We start from the raw sequence: 18,435 nt of genomic DNA, 5'->3' as shown, positions 1-18,435 counted from the left end.
CATCATCATCATCATCATCATTATTATTATTATTATTATTGTTGTGTTATAATAATATAATATAATATTGTGTGTTGTCCCGATTGTAATTGGAGCCCTCGGAGCAATACCCAAAGGGCTACCCCGCTATTTAGAAATTCTAAATTTGCCGGACTTGAACATTTTGACTCTGCAAAAAACCACCTTACTCGGAACAGCTTACATCCTCCGACGAGAACTTAACAGTTCCTAGGTCCTTGGTTAGGACTCGAGCTGCTGAGCTATTAACCAGCCTCAAAGGCTGTGAATCTCACTAAAGATTAACCAATAAATAATAATAATAATAATAATAATAATAATAATAATAATAATAATAATAATAATAATAATTGGAGCCCTTGGAGCAATACCCAAAGGGCTACCCCGCTATTTAGAAATTCTAAATTTGCCGGACTTGAACATTTTGACTCTACAAAAAACCACCTTACTCGGAACAGCTTACATCCTCCAACGATACCTTAACAGTTCCTAGGTCCTTGGTTAGGACTCAAGCTGCTGAGCTATTAACCAGCCTCAAAGGCTGTGAATCTCACTAAAGATTAACCAATTAATAATAATAATAATAATAATAATAATAATAATAATAATAATAATAATTTATTTCTATACCGCCCTTCTCCCGAAGGACTCAGGGCGGTGTACAGCCTGATTAAAAGCACAAAGACAAACAAAATTTAAAAATAATTAAAATTATTAAATAATTAGCTCAATTTTAAAACCCCCAAATCTAAAATCCCACATTTAAAACCAATTAAAATCTTTATATTGATAGCCCGGCCTGGCGGAACAACAAGGTTTTGAGGGCACATATCACCCCTTCTTTTCTCTAGACTAGCCATCCCCAAATCCTGCAACCGTTCTTGATACGTTTTAGTTTCCAGAACTTTAATGTAATATGCAAGGAGACACAACCAAAGTAAAAAGTTGGACCAGGTACCCCATCTCTGCTCAGATTTCACAGTGCTGAAATAATCAACAGTTATAATCATCTGGCCGAAAATATGACATTTCTCTCTCCTGTAACATAACCAGTAGCGCTCGACTTATGGCCACAATTGAACCCCCACATTTGTGTTGCTAAGCAAGACAGCTGTTAAGTGAATTTTGCCCCCATTTTATGACCTTTCTTGCCAGAGTTGTTAAGCAAATCACTGCAGCTGGTAAGTTGTAAAGTGAATCTGGCTTCCGCATGGACTTTGCTGGGCAAAAGTTTGCAAAAGGGAATCGCATGACCTTGGGAGACTGCAACTGTCCTAAGTACATGCCAGTTGCCAAGCATTTGAATTTTGATCACGTGACTGAGGGGATGCTGCAATGTTTCTAAGTGTGAAAAATGGTCATAAGCCACTTTTTACAGTGCTGCTTTAACTTCAAATGGTCACTAAAGAAATCGTTGTAAGTTAAGGACCTGTTTGTATAGTTTATTTGGCAGCATTGAAGCTGACAGGGGTTTTCTGGAACGCTGGCATTATTATTATTAAACACACACAGAGAGTTCAGGAACTGTGTTTCCTTTTTAATTTGCATCAACAAGCTGATGAGGCTGGCTTGCTGGCGAATATATCAAACAAATACCCAGAAATATTTTAATTTTGTTGAGGGAAATTCATACTCTCTCAACAGCAAGCTGCATTGGCAAAGCACTCAACAAAATAGCTGATTATTTTCCCATTTGGCAGCCAATGCTCTCTTCATTTTATTTCATGTCTTCTAACTTTTGGTCAGCTTCCCTTTAAAATATTTTTCCTTCCTGTGCTTGTTGGTGTGAATACATGAACCCTCCCAACATAATGAATAGGAAGGATCATAGAGAGAGGAAATATTAAGTAATATTTCTACAGAGAATAGAATAGAATAGAATAGGATAGGATAGGATAGGATAGGATAGGATAGGATAGAATAGAATAGAATAGAATAGAATAGAATAGAATAGAATAGAATAGAATAGAATAGAATAGAATAGAATAGAATAGAATTCTTTGTTGGCTAAGTGTGATTGGGCACACAAGGAATTTGTCTTGGTGCATATGCTCTCAGTGTATATGAAAGAAAAGATACGTTTGTCAAGAATCATAAGGTACAACACTTAATCTATAGTCATAGATAGATAGATAGATAGATAGATAGATAGATAGATAGAATAGAATAGAATAGAATAGAATAGAATAGAATAGAATTGTCAGATGTAAATGCCTTATTCTCTAATGTGTAAATAATGTATATATGGAACATCAGGGGTTAACTTATTACTTGAGCTTTAATGTATTCATATTTTACCACTCCCATTCCTGGCTCCGCCCCTTGTATATAAAAGGAGCCATCCTCCCCATTTTCCTTGCTTCTATCTTGAATATTCAGCGAATATAGAATGCCTATTATGATTAAAGAGAATTATATTTAAACCTATAACTTCTATTATCTTTATTGAGTCTGATCCTGAAAATATTGCAACAAGCTGGTAGCAGAGGATGGTTAATTGACTCAATAAGTAATTAAAAATGTCCAAGAAAGATAGGCCCAACACCAGGGCCTACAGCAAAGAAATAGAAACTGATCAAGAGATGATCAACGAATCCACTAATGCGATTTCGAGAGAATCCGAAGAATACACCACTGAAGAAGAAGAACTGATGAGTGAAAATAACGACCAGGAAGAAATCGAGATAGAAAATAACGAACTCAGGTCAGAAATATTAAAAATACTAAAAAGCCAAAAGAATGATGAAAGCCTCATCGCGGACCTCCAGGAGATGCTGAGGAACAGCGGAGCAGCGAGAGAGAAAAACGTCATTAAAGAAAAACCCAAAGATCAAAAAACTGTGAGTGAAATGACTACTGAGAAAATAGTTGTAAAAAAGAAAAGATGTGACCCCGCGCGAAATTTTGAACGGCAGCCATCTTGGTTTCAACGAACTTCAAAAGAGAGTGAAGCAGAGCCAATCAAAACGCTCAGTTCAAAATTTCTGGCGCGAAAAACGCTATCAGACGAAGAAAGTGAAAAAGAAGTCTCAAACTCTTCAGATGAACCAAAATCAGAAAGTGAAGACGATTTAACAAAGTCTCAAGTAAAGTCAGCAATGAAAACGCTTTTTGCTGCTTTTGGGCCAAGATTGAAAATCTCCAAGACATCGACGAAGAAGCAAGAAATCAAACCGACAACTCAAGACCTGCACGCTCCCATCCTGACTTCGAAAACGACGACACCCGAGCCCAGAGAGCCATGCCGATTCCGTCCTACACCGCAGACAGAATCGAGTGCCAGCACACACAAGAGAAAGAGAAGAACCGCCGCCATCACCAAAGCCCCAAAAACCGAGCCAGAGACCGACTCATCTGAAGAGGAGCGGATCGAGAGAGCTGAAATGGAGAGAACCTTCCACAACGGCGCCAAAGAAGAAATGAGCAACGCGCATGTGCAAAACTACGTAGACGGCCCCGAAAGACTTGAACTGGCCAGAGAACCGCGCAGACTCGTTACAAGCATCCCAATGCCGTTCTGTAATTTCCTGCACTTGAGAGACCACGGACTGCCTCAGGTTGTAAGTAATGGACAAAATAATGTGGGGAACTTACCCAGTGACTTCCCAAAACTTAGAGTTGATGGCATTAATTTACAAGAGTGGTACCAACAGCTTCAGGTTATTTTTATGAAAGAAAATTTACTATTCTTTATAACTAGTCCTCCAAGAAGACCTTGGACTTTAAAAATAGACTGTTTACATCATAGAGCATTTTTCATAATAATTTCTAGCGTGTCTCCTGCAATGTATCATAGCATCAAACCAAACCTAACTGTATCAGAAATAATTCAATGCATGTTTAATCTATTTCACAGCGATAGCGTAGCCACAACCACAAGAATGTCTAAGGATTTCTTTTCTTCTAGAGTGAAACCAGGGGTTTCTATAAGTGAACATTTGATAAATCTAAACAAAATAAGAGCTGAGCTGCAATTGAGGGGGGAAGTGATTTCAGATCAAACTATGAAAAGTGTTATTATCAATTCACTTGATCCATCATGGGATAGCTTTATGTCACACTTAGATACCATTAATTTGGGATATTTATCAATAGAAAGTCTATCTAACAAATTGATAGCAGAAGACAATTCAAGAAAAAATCGTTCCAGTAACCAAACAGAACACAAATCTTTTAGGAAAGTAGTCTTTCAAGATAAATATAATGAAGCCTTTAGATGCCACAATTGTGGATCCAGGGAACACAGTAGAAGAGACTGTCCCAAAGTCCCAAGGGAGAGACATAGGCCAGAATATAGGAGCAAATACAATTACAGACAATCTTCCACAGATAGACACAAATATAGAAGTCCACCAAACTACAGAGAAAGTAGAGGGGGTAGAGAAAATTCAAAAGAGAGAAAATCTGGGTCACTAAATGGGCTAAATAAACAAGACAGCACCAAAACACAACAAGATGAGAACAATAATTGGCTTATTGATTCTGGTGCAACAAATCACACCACTAATAACAAAAGTATATTATCTTCATTTACAGAAGATAAGTTTGTGATAAAGGTAGCTAATCAAGAAAAGGTTCAAGTATTAGGCAGAGGAAATGTGACCTTGCCTGGTTTAGGGAAAATAGAGGGGGTATTATTAATCCCAGAAATACCTCACAACATACTAAGTGCTATAAAACTAAGCAGAGAATCTGACATCAATATAGTTTTCTCAAAGGGGAAAGCAACTATAGAAAAGAACAAAACAAATGTAGGCACTGTGATGATAAAAGGGGGTCTACCCTATCTGATAACCAAAGAAAGATGGTTACATAACATTGATTCAAATATGGAAGATTGTATTGAAGCAGATGATGAAAATGTCAGTAACAGTGACAATGATGAATGTAAATTAACTCATGATAACAAAAATACACACAATGAGAAGAAACCAAAAATAGGTAAACCAATTCATGATGAGTGTGCTCATATCTTACATAGGAAGTTAGGACATGCTAGCTTTCCTGTAGTACAAAAAATGACTGAACACGCAGAAGGTGTAAAAATAAAAAATTGTGAAAATTATTTAGAATGCTCAGTATGTAAATCCACCAAACTAAAAACCAGTCCTAGACCAAAAAAATCTAACAGATCAACTAACAATATTTTTGATTTGGTACATATGGACTTAGTTGGTCCATTAACTCCATCAATTACCTATAGAAAACGTTACTTCCTAACAATAGTGGATGATTACAGTCGCTATGGTTTTGTTTACACATTAAAGCACAAGGATGAAACCTTTCAGAAATTTAAGGAATTCTACAAACGCATAGAAACACAACATAATATCAGAATAAAACAAATTATGACAGATAGGGGATGTGAATTCATGTCTAAAGAATTCTCCCAATGGTTAAAGGATAGAGGGATGCTACATTTCACGTCCAATCCATTTTCTGCCTTTCAAAATGGGATTGCAGAGAGAAAGAACTCCACACTACAAACCATGATTAGATGCACATTAGAGGATGCTGGTTTAGGCAAACAATTTTGGTCAGAAGCCTTACATTATTCAAATTACACTCAAAATAGAACATGGTCCAGTATTGTGAATAAGACACCATATGAGGTGATGTACAATAGAAAACCTAAATTAGCACACATGCACATATTTGGAGTTACTGCAGACGTGCACATACCTAAACAATTGAGGAGAAAGGGAGAAAACGTATCCAGGAGATTAAGATTCATGGGATACGAAACTGGAACCAAAGGGTACAGATTCATCGATAATAATAACAAATTTATAGTATCCAGAACAGCTGTGTTTCATGAGCAGGCCAATTGGTCTAAGTTGCACCTTAATGAAATTTTTCCTAATAAAAGCAAAGATAATATATCTTGCGAGGAAGGAACAACAGAAAATCAAAATATTAACAAAAGTAAGAACAAAACCAAAACTTGGACAAATAGTCAGCATAAAATAAAGACAGACACATTAACAAAAAAGGAAGCCAGATATTTGCATGACAACCATAGCAAACCTGAAAGAAATATTAGAAATAATAGAAACCAAATACCAAATAAATACAAAGATTATATTATGCATATGGATGGAGAACAAATAACACCTAATACATATGAGGAAGTATTGAAACTTCCCCGTGAAGAAAGAGAAAAATGGGAACTAGCTATGGAAAAAGAAATGAAAAGTTTACAAGGATTAAATGTATTCACACCTGCGATCGCACCTAAGGATAAAACAATTATAGGTACCAGGTGGATTTATAAAATTAAGAATTTAGAAGGAGGTAATACCTTATACAAGGCCAGACTAGTTGCACAAGGTTATGCACAAAAATATCCAGAAGACTATACTGACACATATTCACCCACAGTGAGAACAGAGAGTGTCAAAACAGCTCTTGTAGTAGCATCTGCACTCAATCTAGACGTGTTTCAATATGACATACAGACTGCATACTTACATGCAAAATTAGATAAGGAAATATATGTAAGAGCACCACACAGTCAATACACTAATAAGAACGAAATTTGGTTACTAAATAAGAGTCTGTACGGATTGAAGCAATCTGGCAAAAGATGGTACGATTGCTTGGTAAAAGTACTAAAGACCATGGATTTCAACGCCACCACTGCTGATAACTGTTTCTTTGTAAAAAAGAGTAATGATCATATTGAATTTGTATTAATTTATGTGGATGATATTTTATATATTGGAAAGCATAAAGAGAGCAGGGAAATCTTTGTAAATAAGTTAAACGAACACTTCTCATTGAAATCACTAGGTAGAGTGAATAAATACCTTGGTGTACAAATTAACAAAACAAAAAGGGGATTCAAACTTACTCAAAAAGATAAAATCATTGAACTCCTAAACAAATGTAACTTAAATAATGCCAAAACATGTGACACACCTATGCAAACTGATTTTCTTAGAAACAATGATGAATCTTCCCCTGAGTTTAAAGACAACACATTTTACAGATCAGTTATAGGTTCACTCCTTTATATATCTAATTGGACTAGGCCAGATATTGCATTACCTCTCAATTTATTGTCAAGATATGTTAGCAAACCAACCTTGTATCATTGGGAAGCTGTCAAAAGAATTTTAAGATATCTGAAAAGTACATTAGATTTTTGTTTAATATTGGAACCCAATAATGACAAAGAACCAAAAATTACTTGTTATGCTGATGCAGATTGGGCTGGTGATACATCATGCAGAAAGAGTACCTCTGGTTATGTTTTTCTACTGAACGATTGTCCAGTTTACTGGTATACTGGTAAACAAGAACTGGTAGCCACCTCTACCACAGAAGCAGAATATGTTTGCTTGTCTAAAGCTGCAAATAACCTTGTATGGTTCAATGATTTGATCACAGATGTTTGGAAGAAACCTACTTTACCATTTATTATGCATGAAGATAATAAAGCGGCCATTGAAATTTCTAGATCCGATGCAATTGGACAAAGGTCCAGGCATATTGATATAAAATTTAAGCACGTGAGACAACTATCTCAAGACGGATTCATCAAAGCAATACATTGTGATACTTCTGAACAATTAGCTGACATATTAACAAAACCCTTACCTTCTAAACAACACAAATATTTAACTTCTAAATTATATGTATTATATTGTCCTGAATCTGAATGTAACTGGTGTTGTATAACGAACCGGCATTTAGAGGGGGATTTGTCAGATGTAAATGCCTTATTCTCTAATGTGTAAATAATGTATATATGGAACATCAGGGGTTAACTTATTACTTGAGCTTTAATGTATTCATATTTTACCACTCCCATTCCTGGCTCCGCCCCTTGTATATAAAAGGAGCCATCCTCCCCATTTTCCTTGCTTCTATCTTGAATATTCAGCGAATATAGAATGCCTATTATGATTAAAGAGAATTATATTTAAACCTATAACTTCTATTATCTTTATTGAGTCTGATCCTGAAAATATTGCAACAAGAATAGAATAGAATAGAATAGAATAGAATAGAATAGAACAGAATAGAATTCTTTATTGGCCAAGTGTGATTGGACACACAAGGAATTTGTCTTTGGTGCATACGCTCTCAGTGTACATAAAAGAAAAGATACGTTCATCAAGAATCATTAGGTACAACACTTAATGATAGTCATAGGGTACAAATGATACAAGACTGTAAACAAAATTAGTCATGCAGTCATAAGTGGGAGGAGATGGGTGGTGGGAACGATGAGAAGATTAATAGTAGTGCAGACTTAGTAAATAGTTTGACAATATTGAGGGAATTATTTGCTTAGCAGAGTGATGGCATTCAGGAAAAAAAGAGGAGATTTTAAAGAAGAGATTGGACAACTATTTCTCTGAAATGGTAGAGGGTTTCCTGCTTGAGTAGGGGGTTAGACTAGAAGACCTCCAAGGTCCCTTCTCGCTCTGTTATTCTGTATGTTCTGATATAGCCATAAGGGTTACAATGTCCTAACTTACAAAAAAAGAGAGAATATTTTGTATCATATCAGTTTTGCTCAGAGGGTGGCAAATTTGTTTATTTTTTATCAAAATCTGCAGGACACATAAATTGGTTTCAAATTCTTTTGATAGGTTGCCCTGAGTTATCGGAAAGGAAAACTCACCAAGTCCTCTGAATTTTCTTTGAGTTTTTAGTTTGCTTCACCTCTTGAATCAACGGCAGTAGCAAATCTGGAGGCTTTGGAACGGACATCCGTTTGCCCCTATAAATACCAGTATTCAAAATCCAAGGGGCTGCTGGTGCCAGAACCAGGTGGCATCTTCCTTCAAACTGCCACCTTTTTTCTAACGGTTGAATTTCCCAATGCCAACATTCTGTTTAGAACAGCATGGCTGGCTAGGGAATTCTGGGTGTTGAAGTCCACACATCTTAAAAGTCGCCAAAATGGAGAAACATTGGAGTAGAAGTTTCAAAAGAGTTTTAAAAAACAAAGAGCCTGTAGTACAGTGGACTAAAGCACCCTGTTATTAAGACCAGCTGCCTGCAATTACTGCGAGTTCGAATCTCCCCAGGCTCAAGGTTGACTCAGCCTTCCATCCTTTCTAAGGTAGGTGAAATGAGGACTCAGATTGTGGGGGCAATAAGCTGACTTTGTATAAAAATATACAAAAGTATGAAGGCTATTGCTTAACGCATTGTAAGCCGCCCTGAGTCTCCAGAGAAGGGCGGCATATAAATTAAAGCAAAAACAAACAAACAAACAAACAAACAAACAAACAAACAAACAAACAAACATGGATCTTGGAAAATAGAATAGAATAACAGAGTTGGAAGGGACCTTGGAGGTCTTCTAGTCCAACCCCCTATCCATTTCAGACCAGTGGCTGTCCATTCTCTTATTATTATTTTTTTATAAACACTTTATTAAACTTTTATTACATTAAAAACATAAAAAATTATTTCACTCAACAGCAGCTAATTGAGGTGTTTTTCTTGTGACAATAATTTGTGCATTATTTACAAAAATTAGATTGTGCGTATTTACATTCTTATTTTATCAATTACTTGTACTTAGTAACTATCTACCTTCAATCTATCTCTGTTCTATCCAGTTACACCACTGTTCCCACACACTGTAAAATATCGATGTCTCTTTATCTTTTAAACTCAGCGTTAATTTGTCCATTTCTGCGCAGTTCATGATTTTTGTATGACCAGTTTCTCTGCAGGTGTGCATGGCTGTTTCCAATATTGAGCGTAGGCAATCCTGGCATTGAGTCATGCCGGCCACATGACCATGAGACTTCTTCGGACAGCACTGGCTCTTCGGCTTTGAAACAGAGATGAGCACTGCCCCCTAGAGTCAGGAACAACTAGCACGTATGTGCGAGGGGAACCTTTACCTTTATCTATCTATCTATCTATCTATCTATCTATCTATCTATCTATCTATCTATCTTTTTATATTTTATTTATTTATTTATTTAGTCAAACAGATATAAGTATAAACATGATTATGAATATATGAAATTGGATACGAATATCCATTTGATGTATTCATGAATATCTGGGTGATTGTCCAACTGTGCTTAGAATCAACCATCCTGGGCAAATGGATTAGAATGATTACAAATGTGTCTTAAAACATTCATTTACATTTAATAGGGCTCAAACCCATATTACAGACAAGAATACGTATAAAATATTGTTAACGTAATTGGTATTTTTAACTGGTGTTGGTAATTTATATTAATTTAAACGGGTAATTTAATTGGTTTTAAGACAACACATTCTAAAGTTTGGAATGTGTTGTCTTAAAGCCAATTAAATTACCCATTTAATTTAAATTAATCTAAATAGAAGTAGAATCTAAACAAATCAGTTTCTGCAACAGACGTCATAAGGAAAGGGAATAGTTCCTGGCATTCTAAATCACGTCCAGCTTCGCTTGCTGCTACTGCGCATGGGCCATATCATCGGGCAAAATCGCGTTCCAAGGCAGAGAACGCCCGAAATCGTAGCGAGACTTTCGCAGGGTCATAAATTTTGTCCTTTCTGATCTTCCGTAGGTCTCTCTGAGTTTTTTTTTTTTTCCTTTCCTCCCTTCGGGCTAACTACGATGGAGAGGGCCGGGAGTTCCACGGAGTCTCTTCGCTACGCGGAGTACGTAGCCCGTAGCGGCGGTGGCGGCGGCGGCAGCGGCCGAGGGCCGGACATCAACTACGGGCTGGTCAGTGTCGGGGGTTGCCGTACGAAGAGAGAACCGGCCTATCGTTTAAAGCGTGACAGTTGCCGGTCTCTTTTGAGCATGCGCAGTCGTGTCTCTGAAGCGGCTTGGAGGCTGCGTGTTGGCGCCGGGCAACGGGCTGGCAGAGCGCTTGCTTTAGCGCATGCGCAGAGGGCTTCGTTTCTTTCTCAATGAAATCTTGGTGCTGAACCAAAGTAGAATCCTTCTATTAATAAATAAGAGTTATCTTCTTATGAAGGTCCCCAGGAGATAATAATATGATTTAAGTATTTTAGATGTAGTGTATTGTGCTTTTTTTAAAAAAAATAATAAAGAGAAGCAAAGCCAGGATCAGATCTGGTTGAAAGTTGGATGGGAGACCACCAGGTGATGCCCAGATTGAGAAATTGAAAAAAACATTCCCAAAGGTGTGTGGTGACCATCTTTGTGGAATATAACTAGGTCACTTTTGAGTTACCTCTGCTTGTATATAGATCAAGTATAAACAATTATAAGGCAATACGGTCATTGAAGTGTTGTATTAAACTTTACACGTACAAGAACCCATTGTATGTATATTGGTTTCCTTTCCTAGTGTCTTTATCTAACTTTCTTTTATTAAAGAAGTTATAACAATTGACAAGTTTGACTGGTCCCCAGAAAGCAAAACAGGGTCAGATATACTTCACTGGTTGTGGAGGCTTGATTGGGATGTCGAAAAAAAATATCATTTTATAGGAGAAGACATTGCAAAATTGTACTGTTTGTAAAAAGCGCTGAACTATATCTGTGTAGTCTCTGGGATTAAACGTCTGCTGTGAGATGATTAGATTTGACCCTTCCTTCCTTCCTTCCTTCCTTCCTTCCTTCCTTCCTTCCTTCCTTCCTTCCTTCCTTCCTTCCTTCCTTCCTTCCTTCCTCCCTTCCCTTCCCTTCCCTTCCCTTCCCTTCCCTTCCCTTCCCTTCTTTCTTCTTTCTTTCATCCCTCCCTCCATCTTTTTCTTTCTTCTTTTTCCTCCTCCCTCCCTCCCTCCCTCCCTCCCTCCCTCCTTCCCTTCTTTCTTCTTTCTTTCATCCCTCCCTCCCTCCATCTTTTTCTTTCTTCTTTTTTCTCCTCCCTCCCTCCCTCCTTCCTTCCATTCTTTCTTCTTTCTTTCATCTTCCCTCCCTCCCTCCCTCCATCTTTTTCTTTCTTCTTTCTTTCTCCCTCCCTCCCTTCTTCCCTCCCTCCCTCCCTCCCTCCCTTCTCCAGTCCTATTTCAAGCAAGGGGTAAAAAGCTTCAATTTATATATGCCTAAGGAATTTTGTGTCAAGAGATTGAATTGAATGTTGTCTGTGATGTAACATTTGAACATCCGGTTAAAACGAGCATCATCTGAAATAACTTACTAGAAACAACCTGATTAATTTCATTTCTCCTCCTTTGCCCTGCCATTTTTTTTTCTCTTAATCATGGAGAAGTTGCTTCTGATTTTGCTGGAAATTTTGCATTGTTTGCTAGAGACGTCTGTACTTTGTTTTTTTAGTTTCCAGAGATATTGTCCTCTTAATTTATTGCAAGGATAGCAAAAAAAGAAAAAGAAAAAAGACCTGGTGTGGTAAATTCCAATCCACAGAAAAAATAATGATCAAAATTGGGTTAATCCTCCAGATGCCTGTAAGCTCTTTTTAAGATGTTTGCTGGATTAGCAGGATATGTCTATCCCAGCATTTCTCAACCTTGGCAGCTTTAAGACCTGTGGACTTCAACTCCCAGAATTCCCTGCATTGAGAAAAACCGGTCTATCCTAATCATCACCAAGATGATGACTGAGAAGTGGGATTAAAGTGCATATATATTAGATTTTCATTTTTTGTAAATATGAACTTTCAAGAGGCACGTCTTTCAAAATACGTCAAGCCTATTCTAAACTTTGCATAATTATTTTATTGTTTTCCACCAAAAATGTAGGAAACCTTATGAAGATTGGGTGGGAAGTAGGAGACCAGTTCTAATAGCAATAGCACTTAGACTTATATACCGCTTCATAGTGCTTTTACAGCCCTCTCTAAGCGGTTTACAGAGTCAGCCTGTCGCCCCCAGCAATCTGGGTCCTCATTTTACCCACCTCGTAAAGGTGGAAGGCTGAGTCAACCTTGAGCCTGGTGAGATTTGAACTGCTGAACTGCAGGCAGCCGGCAGTCAGCAGAAGTAGCCTGCAGTACTGCACTCTAACCACTGCGCCACCTCGGCTCTAATACCCCTTCCAAATGGGGTTGTAGTGACAGCTGTAGAGCGACCTAAATACAGGTAGTCCTCGGCTTACGACCACAATGGAGCCCAGAATTTATGTTGCCAAGTGAAAAACTTGTTAAGTGAGTTTTGCCCCATTTTACGACGTTTCTTGCCACCGTTGCTAAGTGAACCACTGCGGTTGGGAAAGGAAAGTTGTAGTTACATCTAGTTTACATCAACGTTTTTGTATAGCTTCCTATTCCAACAATTGCTTTTTCTATGCCTATTGCTTCTACTACATCTACTAACTAAAGGCTTTCCACCCTGCCTTTTCTCCTTCAAACCTGTTGCCTCTCTCTTTTCCAAGGATTTCATCCTGTCTCTCCAACTTTCTCAATCTTTTTTTGTTCTTCATCCAGTGTTTTCAGCCTTGGCAATTTTTAAGATGTGTAGACTTCAACTCCTAGACTTCCCCAGGTTGCCTGAGGAATTCTGGGAGTTGAAGTCCACGCCTCTTGAAATGGCTAACATTGAGGAAAAAAAACCCCTCTCATCCCCTGTCAAATTTAATGTTTTTAAATGAATCGGTACAGGCGGTCCTCGAGTTACGACCACAACTGAGCCCAAAATTTAGGTTGCTAAGTGAAACACTTGTGAAGTGAGCTTGTCCTATTTTACAACTTTCCTTGCCACAGTTGTTAAGTGAATCACATTTACAATTAAATTAAATTAAAAAGTAGGAAAACAAAGACTCCTAAACTCTACATCCCCGCACCCAACTCCAAGGCCAGGGCATGACCTCCTAGCCACAAAGGGGGGGGGGGGGGGGGTGTCAGGCAACGATAATTAGAATATTAAAAAGGCACACTCAAGCACAGGTCAAAGTACATTTCACAACGAACAGGCATCTCAACCACAAAGCCCCAAACAACATATAAAAGCTCGCCTACTCTCAACCCTGTTGTGTCAACCACCCCAGAAACATGCTGCTGCCCCTGAGGTTTCTGGCATCCAAATAAAATGAGGCCGCCTTTCCTTGCATTTTTTTTATTTTTTTATTTTTTATTTTAATTTGATTTATATGCTGCCCTTCTCCGGAGATTCAGGGCAGCTTACAGTGCGTTAAGCAATAGCCTTCATACTTTTGTATATTTTTATACAAAGTCAGCTTATTGCCCCCACAAACTGGGTCCTTATTTCACCTACCTTAGAAAGGATGGAAGGCTGAGTCAACCTTGAGCCTGGCGAGATTCGAACTCGCAATAATTGCAGGCAGCTGGATGTTAATTCAGGCTATCAGTCTGCTGCGCCACCAGGCTCTTTATTTCCAGCATCTTTCTCCCAGCTTGGAATCCGACCGATTTTTTTCTTCCTACACTACTTTTCATTCCTCCTGAAATTAGTTTAATATTGACGTTAAGTTTCTTATGAGAATTTGCAAAAAAAAAAGCTTGTTATTCGTTTTTCCCCATTGGCTAAAACATTTTCTTTTATTGCTCCGGCATTTGTTAACGGATCCAGTAACAATTCAGCGAAGCCCTGAATTTTCAGATCAATTGCTCCCGAGACATTTTGGACCCTAGCCAAATAAATTAAACTAGAAACCCAGAAAGTGAGCATGGAGAAGAAAACTCCATGTTGCATCCTTGATGCCACCTGAAGCAGAGTTCGGACTGAGAATTATTTGCAAACAGGGCAGTTGCAGAAGAATCTGAGAGCCATTCCATGTCCTTGGTTTTATTTTATCTTCTATTTTTTTAGTTTGTGCTATCAGCTCCTCAGGGAAGCATCAGCAGACAGGCCATGGAGATGGAAAAAGATTCATTTATGTGCCCAGTTCTGAGTTTAATGCTGTCTGATGGGGTTTTTTCTTTTTCTTTTTTTTTCTGTTTCCTTTTCCCCTTTAAACCTTAGAAATCCCGTGTCCTTTCCTTTGCCCTCATAGCTTCTAATTGAGGTTGTTTATAGAGACTTACAGGCAATTTTGCATAGCGTGGTTATTTTATACAGGACGCGCATTATATATGTCTCCGGCAAGCCAATTTTGCAAGATTAGTCAAGTGTTTCGAGGGGGGAAAAAAAGGCTTTGGAAAAATTTAAAGGGACCTCGGAGCTGTCAGCATTTGCTGCCATAATAACTGTACGCGTTTCATGTAAATTTCTCAAGAGCTTTTGAGAATAATTGCCACCACACTTAAATGTATGTCTTCTGTCGGTAATGCTAAATATTATTTTTATTTTTATATTTCTGAAAACACATCAATGAATTCTTAACTCACCACTTTTAAACAAACAAACAAAACAAATCCTATTGCAGTTTTTCCATTGGCCTTCCTAAATTTTTTTTCTTTTCTTTTTTTTTAATATTAGGAAAAGAGCTTCATTTGAAATGATGGAATAAAATGCTTGTTTGTTTTCACCCTATAGGGAAGTTTCTTCGTTACGGTGATATCTCAGAGAGGCTTTCTGTGCTAATTTACTGTTGTGCCAGAATAATTTGTAAGGAATCGTCTAATGAAAATGCCAGTCCCCAATTAAAATACGGGGAATGCAGATTTTATGAATGCATTAGAGGAAGGCATACAAAGTTTGAAAATGATTAGCTGTGCACCAATACAAAGTTAATCCACTTTTTTTTTTTTTTAGTAGTAAGGGACTTGTTCAGAGGTGGATTTCAGCAGGTTCTAACCAGTTCTGGAGAACCGGTAGCGGAAATTTTGAGTAGTTTGAAGAACCAGTAAATACCACCTCTGACTGGCCGATTAGCCGTCTATTCTCTGCCTCCCGAGTCCCAGCTAATCGGGAGGAAATGGGGATTTTGCAGTAACTTTCCCCTGGAGTGGGAAGGGAATGGGGATTTTACAGCATCCTTCCCCTGGAGTGGGGTGGGAATGGAGATTTTACAGTATCCTCCCCCTGCCACGCCCACCAAGCCATGCCCACCAAATCATGCCACACCCACCAAGCCACGCCCATAGAACCGGTAGTAAAAAAAAATTGAACCCTACCACTGGGCTTCTTAATTGTATAAAGCAAATGGGTGCATCTTTTTCTATTGCCTTTCAAAAGGCAATTCCTGGACATTTGCAATTTGAGAGGGAGAGTTGTCAGTGCTTCCTAAAAAGTTATCCTAGAGAGCTATCCCAAAAGGGCTTTTTCAAAAGGCATCTGGACTTCATTTTACTTTGAAGATGTTTCGCTTCTCATCCAAGAAGCTGTTCGGACCTAGGCTTCTTTAGAAAGTAGACAGCACAATCTTAGTCCCGGCAAGCTTCCTTTATTCATATGGCTGTGAATTATTGTCATTCCCGGTTTGGAAGGCTTCTCAAACAGTATTTCAGGGGAGTGTTTACAAACACCCACCTTATCTCCCTTGGAACGCTGCCAGAGAACAGAGTCAAACAGAGCTTTTCCAGAGCTTTTACCGACCAGATGAACTAATTGCTTCCTGTAAAAGTTCACCTCTCGTTCGCTTCTCTTTTATGTCTTATGGGAGGGGCCAATCATCTCCAAGCCTTACTTCCAAGTCGACCCTGTTCCCTTAATTGTTCTTGTTTCCTGGCATGCGCACACTGGGAACAGGCTCCCGCTGTTCTTCTGCCTCGCTGATGTCAAACTCCGGAGACTCCGGAGGCAGCAAAGAACTACCAGATGGCCATGGCCCCCTCTCTGCCTCCGACTCAGAGCCCTCGTCTGAGCCTTCCCCAGACTCCAGGACTGGCCCACGTTCCTCCCCAACCTCCTCACTGTCCGAATCTGCTGACAGCCCTGGTGGCCACTGGCGGGCCACAACAGAAGCTTCTTCAGTTCTAGAGAACAGTTCTCCAGAACTGAAGAAGCTTCTTGGTTGAGAAGCGAAACGTCTTCAAGAAAAACAAAGAAAGAATCTCCGTAGAGAACTAGTTTGGTGTAGTGGTTAAAGCATCATACTAGAAACTGGGAGATCATGAGCTTGCCTCCAGAATTTGTGGGTGCTCCATCACTGGAAGTTTTTTTAAAAATAAATTGGACAATCACTTGACCAGGATGGCATGAGGTCTTCTGACTTGGGCAAGGAGACCCCCAACGTCCCTTCCAGTTCTATGATTGCGTGTGACTTGAGTATGGGGTTGGACTAGAAGACCTCCAAGGTCCCTTCCAACTCTGTCTTTCTTTTATTCTGGCTGTGGAATTGTGGGGGTTGAAGTCCATCCTGGAAGTCAAAGACTACGAAGATAGAATGGAGTTTTAAATAATTTTTTTCTTTCAGGAAGGACGTCTCTACCTTCCACGTCATGTTCTTGGTCTTTGCGCTCTAATACCTAAGCAAAACATCCCATGCTATTCAACGATGCTGGACGATCTAGGTTTTCAAACTTGGCCATTTTAAGATCTGTGGACTTCAACTCCCAGAATTCCTCAGCTACGAGGGTCACCTATTTTCAAGTTGCCAAGTTTGAAATATTGATCAAGGAGAAAAGGGCTGTTAAATTTTCCCAGTCACTGTTCTGGTCTGAATTTGGGATAATATTATAATATTATAATATTTTTATAATTATAAGATTATAATATTTTTATTCCTTAACCAGATAGGAGGCCAGACTGAAGTGAATCACATAGACTAGACTAGACTAGACGAATAGAATAGAATAGAATAGAATAGAATAGAATAGAATAGAATAGAATAGAATAGAATAGAATAGAATAGAATAGAATTCTTTATTGGCCAAGTGTGATTGGACACACAAGGAATTTGTCTTGGTGCATATGCTCTCAGTGTACATAAAAGAAAAAATGCATTCGTCAAGAATCATAAGGTACAACACTTAATCTATAGTCATAGATAGATAGATAGATAGATGATAGATAGATAGATAGATAGATAGATAGATAGATAGATGAATAGAATAGAATAGAATAGAATAGAATAGAATAGAATAGAATAGAATAGAATAGAATAGAATAGAATAGAATAGAATAAATTCTTTATTGGCCAAGTGTGATTGGACACACAAGGAATTTGTCTTGGTGCATATGCTCTCAGTGTACATAAAAGAAAAAATGCATTCGTCAAGAATCATAAGGTACAACACTTAATGACAATCATAGGGTACAAATAAGCAATCAGGAAACTATCAATATAAATCATAAGGATACAAGCAACAAAGTTACAGTCATACAGTCATAAGTGTAGTCAAAAGTTTCTAACTTTTGTATTTATGTATTTTATTCTGTGCCTGTTCACCGCCCTGAGTCCTTCGGGAGTAGGGCGGTATATAAATTTAATAAAACAAACAAAACAAACAATAAGTGGGAGGAGATGGGTGATGGGAACGATGAGAAGATTAATAGTGATGCAGACTTAGTGAATAGTTTGACAGTGTTGAGGGAATTATTTGTTTAGCAGAGCGATGGCATTCGGGAAAAAACTGTCCTTGTGTCTAGTTGTTCTGGTGTGCATTGCCCTATAGTGTCGTTTTGAGGGTAGGAGTTGAAACAGTTGATGTCCAGGATGCGAGGGGT

The 18,435-nt window shown here is 38.3% G+C and overlaps 1 protein-coding gene across 1 annotated transcript in view; it reads left to right on the top strand.

The window, feature by feature from the left end:
- The first annotated feature begins 10,546 nt into the window (after positions 1 to 10,546).
- Positions 10,547 to 18,435, top strand: part of DNAJC15 (DnaJ heat shock protein family (Hsp40) member C15) — a 29,370-nt gene continuing 21,481 nt past the window's right edge. Inside the window, exon 1 of the mRNA XM_070943191.1 lies at positions 10,547 to 10,720. Coding sequence (XP_070799292.1) covers positions 10,610 to 10,720 — 111 coding nt within the window. The 5' untranslated portion in view covers positions 10,547 to 10,609. The remainder of the gene's footprint in view (positions 10,721 to 18,435) is intronic.

Source organism: Pituophis catenifer, unplaced genomic scaffold, assembly GCF_029215685.1.
Source record: "Pituophis catenifer annectens isolate HBS135680 unplaced genomic scaffold, rPitCat1.0.hap2 SCAF_4, whole genome shotgun sequence".
Lineage (NCBI taxonomy): Eukaryota > Metazoa > Chordata > Lepidosauria > Squamata > Colubridae > Pituophis > Pituophis catenifer.
The sequence above is the reverse complement of the archived record's forward strand: the minus strand, read 5'-3'. Positions and strand labels throughout refer to the sequence as shown.